General features: G+C 46.3%; 1 protein-coding gene and 1 long non-coding RNA gene across 2 annotated transcripts; one reads left to right on the top strand and one right to left on the bottom strand.

Annotated features, from left to right (window-relative positions):
* Window positions 1–1887: 1887 nt before the first annotated feature.
* Window positions 1888–6379, bottom strand: LOC122388998. Its single transcript, XR_006257892.1, has 3 exons — window positions 6288–6379; window positions 5696–5816; window positions 1888–2382 (listed from the first exon to the last, which is right to left on the bottom strand). It is a non-coding gene; the product is annotated as an uncharacterized LOC122388998 (long non-coding RNA).
* On the top strand, window positions 5450–10795 carry LOC122388997 (procathepsin L-like). Its single transcript, XM_043380635.1, has 4 exons — window positions 5450–7562; window positions 8017–8157; window positions 9388–9797; window positions 10202–10795. Exons 2-4 carry the CDS (start codon window positions 8026–8028, stop codon window positions 10614–10616), a joined length of 957 nt encoding a protein of 318 aa, XP_043236570.1. The 5' UTR covers window positions 5450–7562; window positions 8017–8025; the 3' UTR covers window positions 10617–10795.
* Window positions 10796–12070: the final 1275 nt, after the last annotated feature.

Raw genomic sequence — 12070 nt, 5'->3', positions numbered from 1 at the left:
ATGAGACCATCCCCAGCGTTCTATCCCTTTCCAATCGCGAGTTATTGGCAAAAATCTGTTTGTAGCCTCAAATGACCTCGGATGACCTTTCTAGAGGCTATCAGCAAAAACGACACCTTGGTCATCACGGGTCGTCCAAATCATTGTGATTCTGAAATATTTGGACTGTTCCTATGAGTACACACGGATCTAGAGGCATTTTCATTTTTCTCCATTGACTTGTAATGGAAAGGTCACGCCACTGATCTGACCTTAGGTCACGGATATAAAAAATCCGAGATATACCTACAAATTGTAGGCGCCCATAACGTCATGCAATCCACCAAGTTTGAAACCTTTCTGACAAACACTGCAGGCTGGACATGATTGCAAACTTTTTTAGGCTTGGTCAGTTAACTTGACCTGGTGACCTGACCTGACATGACCTGGGGTCAAAAATTTCACACATTGTCCAAAATTGATGTACCAAAAGCTACCCCAAGCGGCGCGGCGCCGCGGTTTTTATTCACACGCAAAAAACGCGACAGGTTGGTAACATATGCCTCCCCCCCCCCCCACTGGGGCGAAAGTTAAAGTATGTGCGCAGAGCACCGGTCCGGGCATCTATCCGGCGCGAGTTCAATCGGGACCAGACTGACTCGCCGAATCGAATGCTAGGCATGCGATGTGCTCTCGACCTGCTATTCATCCCAATGCTCATGTTCATCTAACTAATTACCTATCATTAACAAGAGATTGCGCAAAAAAACGAGCCATTTAGAACTTCCGACTTTAGTTCACTTTCGACTCGTTGGTTTTTGTAGGCTATCATTCTACAGTAAAGTATAACGCCTTTTGGGGCGACTAACGGAGCGAGCGAGAGGGTGGGTCTTGCACGTGCGAAATTTCGAGGGGGTACCTCCAACTGACTTGTGCACGGCACCCTACTAAGCGGTCTCTAGCGATGTGCCAAATTTGAGCACAATCCGCCCAGCCGTTCTCGAGATCTGGAAGCGGCACCCTGCACGTGCGCACGTGCAGAAAGGGTCCCAACTGACGTATGCACGGCACCCTACTAACTGGTCCCTAACCGTGTACCAAATTTTAGCGCCATCGGTCCAGCCGTTCTCGAGATCTGGAAACGACCCCTGCACGTGCGCACGTGCAGCAGCACCCCAACTCTGGCACATGGATACACTGTAAAAAATCATAACACGTTTCGTGTTATATGGACAAAAACGACTCGGTATAACCGTGTGATGTTACACGTTTAGTGATGTTATCTTACACGGAAAGGCCGTGTTAAGTAACACTAGAACGAGTTCTAAGTCTGTCGTTTGTAGTGTTCCGCTACTCGCTAAAGACGTGTTACGAGTTTGATAACTCGTCATTGACTTTCTAGTGTATCGAAAGGCGTGCTACAATACTCGCATTAAACATGTAATGTGTTAATTAGCTACACTCGTGTTACTGTGCTCTGCTTAATATCGCTGCGGAATCCTAAATGGTGTTAACATATCGGAGTGTAAGATGTTATTGAGCACGCCAAAAACGTGTGACGTGTTTCGTAGCTCGGTTCGTGTTCATATACTTCCCGTCCAGTACCTCCTTTTAGAATGTATATTAACGCAAAATGAGCTGCATTACACGATTCAATGATCATGTTGAATGAATATATGAATATATAATTCATGTGGACTTATTGCGATGAAAGACGTACCTTCTTTGACGCAAACGGGGCTGTAACAGGCCCAGCCGCGTTTAAACAGAGGTAACGTCTTTAACCGCAATAAATCGACATGAAGTATACATTTATACAACTCATTCCACATAATTATTGAGGCGTGTAACACAGTTCGTTTTGCTTTAACACACATCCTCGTTAGCCAAGTTCATTAAGTCTCAGAGTACAGATCTACTCATTATATATTTCAACAGATTGTTCACAGTAAACAATACACATGCGCTCTGAGCCTCATCAGAAGTAACGCCACGGCGGACGAGCAGTGGACAGTGGTCCTCCGCGATCAGCAACACTAGTATTATGAAAGACACCTATAAACAACACGTCTTTGGGCCTGGCGATGAGAGAGTAGAGGTGCCGTTTCACATGCATTCACTGGCGCGGTCCTCAGCTTGTCGAGCCGCGGTCGTCGCAACGATTTTTTTAACGACTTTCCGGTCGACATTTGGGAGAGCTCTTGCGTCAATACTAGCTGGGAGTTCTGAGCGCTGGGGCATTGAATTTTCTCATTGAACACGGGGAACATTGCCGCACAAACTAGGAGGCGCACACTCAGAGGCGTGTTGTCTTCGGAGATGGCAGCCTCACTCCCCTCCACCCATGACACTAGCGGTACGAGAGGAAATTCTAAAAAGCGTCCAACTTCTCCCGGTCCGTGTCTGAAATAAGAAAGAAATAATGTTAGTAATTGACGAAGTGCATGAGTGAACGGCATAATGATACATACCCTAACCTTCGCACGGGTGGGGGGTGGGGGGGGGGGGGGCGTTGGCCACACCTGCCAGTTTTTTTGCGAGTGTAAAAAACTCGGCGAGCAGCGCTGCGAAACTTGGTATAGCTTATAATACATCAATTTTACATCGTGAGTAATATTTTCGATCCCGGGTCACATAAGAACAGGTCACAGGCCAAGTTAACCCGCGCATGACTGGGGGGGGGGGGGGGCTCTACAGAGCCCCCCTCACGTTTTTCAGCAATATCTTCTAAACTGTTTGACGGATCAACACGAAACTTGCGATACCCTCAGAGGCATCAATTTGACACCTTGTGTTAAAATTTCAACTTTCTAGCTACCATAGTTTAACCGGAAATGACGTCAGAGTGACGTCATGTCGGCCGATTTTCATGCAAAATACTGAATTACGGCAAACGCTCTCAAGAGCTCAGTTTTAAAGCTAGATCCATTTTCTTTGCATGAGTGGACTACAAATACACGTAGCTTTTAAACTGCTATCTCGAATTTTGAAAAATTGGAATATTTTGAAAAATATGTATTTACAATTACAAAAAATATATTTTTTGATTTTTTCAAAAAGTTTTTGACTTTTCGCAAAAACCGGAATACATGTGATAGAACACACCCTGATGAACTACCTTTGCAAGTTTTAGCCCAATATCTTCAAAAATAGCCAAGTTATTTGCATTATTGTCAAAATTTTACAATTTTATATTTTTTTCAAATCCATTTTCAGTACGTTTTTGACGTCGTACAGCAATATAATTGGCACCATCGTGTTCCTGAGCTCAAACTGCATCTGATAGGCACCTTTTTTGTTGAAAAATTTCATTTTCAAAATTTGACCTTTTCTGACCTGAAAGTGGCCTGACCTCCGGTAAATTCAGCTGACAATGACCTCAAATGACACAGACGACACTATATTCGAAATCTACGAGTAAAATGGACCATAAAACCTGCGTCACGTGACCGATACATGATATACAATTTTCGTGACCTAGGATGACCTGGCCTTGACCTTAAAAATTCAAAGTAAAAGTTCGGTACCCTCAGGGTATCTAAGGCATCCGTCAAGGAGTGCGTAAACCAAAAATGAGCTTGATCGGACCGGCGGTCCGGCGGTCAGAGCCTAAATTGTGAACTAGCAAAAATGTCGATAATTTTTTCTTTGACCTGACCTGTGACGTCATCGGTGACCTCGAGGTCAATTAAAATAGGTTTCGCTCGACAGTTTTTCCAGGGCTATCAGATGCCGTTTGAATTTTGACGATCGGCCCAGTAGTTTCGGAGATAGGAGGGGGGGCTCTGGAGAGCCCCCCCCCCAGTCACTCGCGTTATGGAAAATACCCCAGTCATGCGCGGGTTAAGTGATCATGCCTCTTTAAACTTTGTGATTCAGTCATTTCTAAAGTATATTCGTACATCCCAGAAGTTTGAAACTCATGCTATTGCATGAGCTTGTCAGTATGAACAATTTGCATCTCTCGGAATTTTGATATCTGTGACCTAAGGTCAGGTCGATTTTGTGACCCTCCACTGACTTTTAGTCAATGGAAGAAACTTGAAATCCGCTTCTTTTGGCCGTAAATACCCTCAAACATCGGGACACAGATGAACATGGCACAATGAACCGGAAAATTGCACCTGTGACCCCTTTAATGCCTCTGAGGTCATCTCAGGTCACGAACCGTCTCAAACAGTTTCTGAAAACACCAGGAATGTGTTCAGCTTGACAATACGAATCGAATGACATGCAACATGACCTTTTCCGTGACCTTGACCTGAGGTCAAATTTTTAAGTTGACCTTTTCGGGTCAACTTATAGGTTATTCGACGCGTCTCCTCGACGTCATTTTTCTTTGACCTATGACATCACAGGACGGCAAGCAAGGTCAAATTGTAGCAGTTTATAATGACAAACATTTTATTACTAAAGTGACTTATCATTTAAAAGAGACGACAAAACGTTGATACCTATTTAGTCAGGGAGAGAGGGGCAAGTATCGTAGATATTACTCTAGACTACTTTCAGTACCTAACAAGTGCTGAAAAAAATCGGACGTCACAAGAACAGTCGCTTTTTATTTTTTAGTCTTGCAAATAACTACATATATCACTGGCAGTTTATACACACATATTTTGTTAATTTTTAGGATGTGTATGGTTACGAAACGGGAGATGTTCAAAACCGTGACACTTTTTTGAGACACCCTGTAAAGGCAATAAGGAATAAGGATCTCTCCGACATATGCTCCGTTTTTAACTTCCCTAAATTAAAAAACCTGGCGGAGTTTTGAGTGTAGAAATATCAAAATCATGATATTTTTTTCGGAAATTTTGTGGTAGCAGTTTCCTTTGCCATGCATTTTGTACCTAATGTGCGATTTTTGAGTCTCTTGATTGAAAATCTATTTTGTGATTTATTCCCGTGAACGACTTTTTTATTTTTTAGACGGAAAATGTCCGAACATGACCTCAGTTGGACCCCCATAACTCATGACCCGAGGTGACCTAGGACGCATTTTTTAGGAGTTGAGTGAAATTGATGTCCGGAGAAGTACTAGAATCGGCGAGTTAAAAATCGCGGCCGTTTTTGAGTTATCAGCGAGAAACAACAGGGGTGCCTCCCACTCCTCAGCGGGTCGCGGGCGTCGCGGGTTAAGCTTGCACCCTTTACTGAAGTGACCGTCCCTTGACCTCTAAATGGCCATTGCCTGCCATTATACTCTACACGAAAGGCCAACGTTTATAAACTAACACATACTTGGCGATTAGGTAAGTTCACCATCGACTCTATAGTTTATACCTATTATCGGTAACGTTCAACATCAACCCTGATCAACCCAATAGCCAATGCACATCAAAATACAGACGGCTGAGTTTCGGCGTCCGGATCCGTCCGCCGGAGGAGGCAGTCAGCCGTCGCTATGGCAACGGCCTGGCGCTTGGACAGCGGGACAGCTGACCACGGGAGCGGGACGAGAGAGGAGGGAGGGGCCTTGGGAGGGAGAGCGCAGGGGTAGAGCGGGCCCGGGCTCTCGTCGGATTTGGGTAATCGGTTATGCTTTTGACGATAATAAATATGTTAAACATGTGATTTTAATTTTCAATATCGGCTTCATATTATAGAAGGCAAAATCCTAGTCTACTAAAATACAACACAACAGAGTCCCATGCAGACACTAATTGTGATTTGTGATATGTGAAATAATAAATCGGCAGAAATAGGACAATACCTTCTTATCCTGTTAGCAGTTGAGCCGCATTCATCAAGGAATGAAGTCCTGCCTGACAGTCTTGAGCTCTGACTGTGGGACTTCGAGATTGACCTTCATTCTGCTCATCTTGAGCCATATTCTGAAATAAATAAATTGTGTCAGTTCGCAGCCAAACAGATGTATACCTACTTCTTATCCACAGACAAATGGAAAAGCAGAGGGAGATACCATGGGAAAGAGAGAGAGAGAGAGAGAGAGAGAGAGAGAGAGAGAGAGAGAGAGAGAGAGAGAGAGAGAGAGAGAGAGAGAGAGAGAGAGAGAGAGAGAGGCAAGAGAGAAACCAGGCAGACTAATTATAACTAGCTGGTAGATACATAGCAAAAGTTGAAAAGGTACAGTCAAAATTATTCATGTAAGTAGCATGTTTACAAACGCACACATAGCCACCAGTGGTGGAGTGACAGAATGAGAATCAGGGCCGAGGGCTCCTCCTTTCCATCCATAACGCCACGCTACACGGATAATATTTATGTAACCACACCTAAAAGGCATTTAATATCACTGATGTTATTGCTAAGAAAAATTTGGAGCAAGTATCACTTGTACTTACCAACAAGACGTCACACGCAGCACAGACACGACCTCCCTGGATCGCACAAAGATGGCGACTGAGGCCCACGCGGCGCTGCATTTGGCGCGAAACTGAACCGAGTAAGTTAACAACCCACAGTGTTAATTGGTGTTAATGTCCCTCAAGATCGCGGCCCAAATAACCCCATTCGGGTTTTTAAACTCGACGCAGAGGGGTAAAACACGGCAACGTGTCATTCAACACGGTAGAACCGTGCGCAAAGATGCTTCCACAAAATCGTATTCGTGTTTCGGAACACAGTGTCCGCCAATTGCGGGTATGAATACATGGCGATTACTCGAACAGTGTCATTGTACATGGGGATTCCGAGCTAGTTCATCCTGATTTGGACTAACCGTGTTTTGCTTCGCAATAAGGTTTAAATTACTCGATAAATACGGATTCATTAGCAAGTTAGTTGTTTGAACACATCGTTAAAGTGAGTCAGAAAACTCAAACTGTGCTAACATTTTTTACAGTGTATGCAGTGCCTAGTGGGTGCCTACCTACATGCCAACTTTCAGCGCAATCGGCCAAGTAGTTACCGAGATATTGCAACAATTACAAAACTGACACCTCTTCGTTTTGCACGTGGCACGTGCATAAGGGGTCACCCACATGCATCGGGAATAGTCCAATACTTGGTAGAAGGAATGAAGCTACCCTACAAAAATTACCGCGTGTAAATCGGTCAAGTGGTTGCTGAGATATAGGTAAGCCTCGCAAAAGCGTCCGCACGGCCGGCCGGCCGCTCATACTTAGAAATTTCGGGAAGGAAAGACTACGCTCGCTTCGCTCGCTCCGTAATAAATCTAATTCAATATAAACCTAATTCAATATACCCTGCCAATAAATTACCATTTTGAATCATATTCCTTTCATCTGAAGCGTGCTTTTTATTAAGAGGAAGATGACTAGATAAGATAGGAAGAGGATGAGCGATTGACAAACGTGCAGTAGACGTCCATGACAAATATACCTACCGGTTAATAGGTATCGACATTGCGAGGTTCAGAAAAGTCAAAAATAGTCTCACAGCAAAGTTGCAGTTGCTCCATGAGTCGACACTCTTCGGCGTCCACTCCCTTAGCTCGTGAATTGTTTCCGTCGCCCAAGGGACGCAGCTGACGCCGACCCAGGCGATAAGAACTTCACAGTCATGCCTGGCCCCCGTGTCGCTAGACGTCTTCTACAGTATAAAACGGTCGGCAGAAAATCGGGTTCGTCACTTGTTCGTCTACCAGGTCATCCCAGGTAAGTTCGAACCTCGAGCTACTTGAAACATCATCCAACCAGTCCAGCCAGAGTCTCTGATATGTTGTTACGACCGTCAGAGCTACCTTGCTTTGCGCTGCGAGCAAAGCGGCCTGTAATCATCTCGAATTAGGATGAGTTGTTTTCCATCGTTGGATCTCAGCTCGTTTTGTTCGCTCGTGTTTTGATAGACGAGTAGAAAGTTGACTTCATTTTAACGAGTAAAGAGGGTAAGCATAAGCTGCGTTGGGAAACATCTGAATAGGCTTATTGGTCGTGACATGAAAATCATGGTTTCAAATGGAAACGTTTTGGGACGTTCTTCAATTTCAATTCAAGGTTTTCTGCCAACCTGAATCCAAGCATCCCAGTAGCTAACTAGTATCCCAAATGTCATCATGTCATGTACCTACTGTTATGGGCGGCTCAGCTAGAAATCTGGCGATTTTTCCAGTCGTCCACCATGCGCGCCGCCATTCTCGTGCTGCTCGTTGGAGCAGCCTCCTCCTTCGTGGAGCAGTCCGAGTGGAACAACTTCAAGCTGAAGCATGCCAAGTCCTACGCCAACCCCATCGAGGAGTTCTACAGGATGAAGGTATACGCATCCGACGTTAGCGGTAACTGTTAGTATGCGAACATCTGGCCTACATACAAATCTATGGAAATTGGATTTTTTATAACATCGCAAAATGAGCAGAGATTATTCTATACCAGTAAAACGCCTTTTTGGGCGAAGAACGAGCGAGCGAGATAGTGAGCCCTGCACGTGCGGAAGGGCGATAGGGTACTTCCAACGGGCTTGTGCATAGCACCTTTCTAACCGGTCGCTAGCGGTGTGCCAAATTTGAACGCAATCGGCCCAGCCGTTCCTGAGATCTGGAAGCGGCATTCTGCACGTGCGCACGTGCAAACGGGTCCAAAATGACTTTTGCACGGCACCCTACTAACTGGTTCCCAACCGTGTACCAAATTTGAGCGCAATCGGCCCAGCCGTTCTCGAGATCTGGAAACGCCCCCTGCACGTGCGCACGTGCAGTAACACCCTAACCGCAACACATGGGAATGCATTGCCTGGTGGGCGCCTACCTGTATGCCAAGTTTTAGCGAAATCGCCCCTGTAATTACCGAGTTACTGAAATGGGAACAAATTTGGCACCTCTTATTGTTGTATTTTGCACGTGCACTGGGGGTGAGCCACATGCATCGAGAGTACCCTATTTTGGGTAGAAGGGATGCTGCTACCCTACAAAAATTACCGCAAGTCAATCGCCCAAGCGGCTGCTGAGATATGAGCCTCTCAAAATCACTACTTTTGCAAAGAGCTTGAACACCCTTGACTTTTCACGTGGCACGTGCGACGATGGTCACTGAGATGTATCAAAAGTAGTCAATTACGGGGTAGAAGGGATGGGGCTACCCAACAAAAAAGACCGCAGGCCAATCGGTCCAGCGGTTGCTGAGATATAAGCCTCTCAAAAGCGTTACAGGCCGGGCCGGGCCGGGCCGCTCATACTGAGATTTTTCCGTTAGGTATATTGAAAAGACTCACTTCGCTCGCTGCGCTCGCTCGCTCGTAATAACATCGCAAAATGAGCTATCAAATTGTCACTGTCTAAAAATATGTAATTACGACAGCTCATAGAACCACACTTGCCCGTAGCTGCTTCATTTTTAACTAGCTAAGCATATAGAATCTACACCGAGTGTCAATGCACACATACCTACCGGTGCTATCAAGCCCATTGTTGGTTCTCCCGAAAAGCACTCGCGCTGTTCCCATGCATACACAATACACATGGCGCTGATGAGTTGTTTCGCCGCGCAGGTGTACGCCGACAACAAGGCCTACATCGAGCAGCACATGAAGGAGCACGCCGAGGGCAAGCACACCTTCACCGTGGCGCTCAACAAGTTCGCCGACCTGACCACCGAGGAGTGGAGCAGCCAGTACAAGGGTCTCAAGATGGGCAGCACCACTCCCCACAAGACCCACCAGGTGACCGGCAAGGCTCTGCCGAGCAGCCAGGACTGGCGTCAGTCGGGTGCCGTGACCCCTGTCAAGGACCAGGGCCAGTGCGGCTCGTGCTGGTCGTTCTCTGCCACCGGCTCCCTGGAGGGCGCCTGGGTCATCGCCGGTAACTCGCTGACATCGCTGAGCGAGCAGCAGATTATGGACTGCTCGTGGGCCTACGGCAACCAGGGCTGCAACGGCGGCTGGATGGACCAGGCCTTCGAGTGAGTTCTTACGGACGATTATTTATGTGCAGAAGTACAACTTTGGCTGTGTATTTATTGAAGTTGTAAAAGAGAACACAATATGACACTTTGATCAACACATTTTTGAACCTATACAATAAGAAGTGCATGCTTCGATGACGTACGTCCATTTATCACTATCTTTTAGAATTGAATGTGGGCCACATTATAGGATTAGGTAATACCATCTATTTTTGGAACCATTGAATGCAAATCGCATCGTAATATTTTTTACGAGTAAAAGAAACCATTCTTCTTACGCACGCCATGGCTGGTAATCAGAGGAATACCATGTCTTGCTTACAGAATTAGTAAATCGTTACATGTAAGTCCCTAGCGTCAGCAGAATCCCCGTGTTTTACACCGAATGCCGTCTCCCACAGTTACATCAAGGCTAACGGCGGCGTCCAGACTGAGGCCTCCTACCCGTACACGGCCGCCGACGGCACATGCCAGGCCACGCCGCCGTACGCCGCCACCGTGTCCGGATACACGGACATCGCCGGCGGCGACGAGGACGCGCTGGCCGACGCCGTCGCCAACGTCGGCCCCGTGGCCGTGGCCATCGACGCCTCGCACATCTCGTTCCAGTTCTACTCAGGCGGCATCTACAACGAGTCGCGCTGCTTCCACTACCTGCTCGACCACGGCGTGCTGGCGGTCGGCTACGGTGACGGCTACTGGCTCGTCAAGAACTCGTGGGGCACCAGCTGGGGCGACAGCGGCTACATCAAGATGACCCGCGACGGCAGCAACCAGTGCGGCATCGCCACCCAGGCCTCCTACCCGTCCGTCTAGACTCTGGCTAGTCGGCTTGTCACAGTCTTGGTCAATATTTGGCTGTATGTCCATTGTCCATGTCTGAACTACTGTCTGAACGTCCTTTCTTTTCTGGTCCACCGGCCTACGTGTCGGCTCACTGGTCGCTGATCTGATTCTGGTTAACGTCTGGTACAAATAAATGCCCTACTAAGTAACATCGTGTCATGAAAGCATATCAGAGTCCCTAGGATCAGAGTCCCGACTGTTATTAACCCGCGCCGTGCTGGTAGCCCAAGTTCTCCGTGCCGTGCTGGGGCTGGGGGGTCTAACTAGGCTCCTGGGCCACATAGCGACATGCAGGTAAGCGGCAGTCGAAAGAGTGTCAAAATAGTGAAGAAAATACATCGGTCATTTTTTTGGGTCAAGTCAAAAGTCAGGTCGCCAAAGGTCATCATCGGTCAAATTTTGCCTATTTCAACCATTTTCGAAAAAAAAACTAGCACATAACTCGGGAACCAATAGCGCTACAGCGTCGCGAAAAAGCGCATTCGATAGTCCTTTTAACGCTCTTTCTGGTTTATGTTCTCAGATTTGACCTCAGGGCAACGGTTTAGCCTCCAGAGGGCAATTTCTCCCATTGACTTATAATGGAGAGGTCCCAAAATTGGCCTGACCTTAGGTCACAGCTATCGAAATCCCGAGATATACATTTTATACATATTGTTACTCTTTATCAATCGCTGAAAGTTTCAAAGCGATCGTTCAATTGGTTTGGCTAGTTATAGCGAAAATTGAAGCTTTTTCTGAGGTAACGTCACTTGATGTTACTTGGTGACCTGACCTTGAATGATCCGGGTCTGAAATTCGTTTTTTGAGATATTCGCGAAAAACCTGATGGGGGGGGGGGGGGCATAAAAACACCCCCCCCCCCCAGCACGGCGCGGGTTATTAAGAAGTTTTATTCACTGATAGATCCACCGCGTGTTGAGACATCAGCTCAAAAACTAATTCAGCCCCAGGACAAATGCTATATAGTAAATAGGTATGTCATCGGCTAAAAAATGACCTGAAAGTCATGAAACTCAAAAAGTCAATAAAGGTCATGAATGGTCGATGGCCTTGACCTGACCTTAATGTGACGTTCACAAATCACAGCCACCTCAGTCCATGGTATAACAAGCGCTTCACATATTGACACTTTTAATGACAAAAAAGGCAGATAATTGGGTATAACATGGGTGCTGACACGCCAAATCACTGTTCTGGCCAGACATGGTATTGATATATCAATATATCAACCTGTGACTTTATAAACTCACAGGTCAAAGGCCATTTGAGTCAGGGCCATGACATTTCTGGAATATATTCATATTTATTAATAAGGGAAGGCGGGGGGGGGGGGACTGAAAGTTCCATCACAATCTGTGCTTTTTTACGCGAGCTATTCACGAAAATCGAGGTCTGTCACCATCATATCAATTTGTTTATTT

This window comes from Amphibalanus amphitrite, unplaced genomic scaffold (genome assembly GCF_019059575.1).
Source record: "Amphibalanus amphitrite isolate SeventyFive unplaced genomic scaffold, NRLGWU_Aamphi_draft 000341F_arrow, whole genome shotgun sequence".
In the NCBI taxonomy this organism is placed as follows: domain Eukaryota; kingdom Metazoa; phylum Arthropoda; class Thecostraca; order Balanomorpha; family Balanidae; genus Amphibalanus; species Amphibalanus amphitrite.
Note: the sequence above shows the minus strand (reverse complement) of the source record. Positions and strands in the feature narration are given on the sequence as shown.

Bases quoted from the DNA above. Each gene is read 5' to 3' on its own strand.
- LOC122388997 (XM_043380635.1), top strand. From the start codon at position 8,026: ATGCGCGCCGCCATTCTCGTGCTGCTCGTTGGAGCAGCCTCCTCCTTC. The intron at 8,158-9,387 runs GTATACGCATCC...TTCGCCGCGCAG, and splicing joins AGGAGTTCTACAGGATGAAG to GTGTACGCCGACAACAAGGC. The intron at 9,798-10,201 runs GTGAGTTCTTAC...CGTCTCCCACAG, and splicing joins TGGATGGACCAGGCCTTCGA to TTACATCAAGGCTAACGGCG.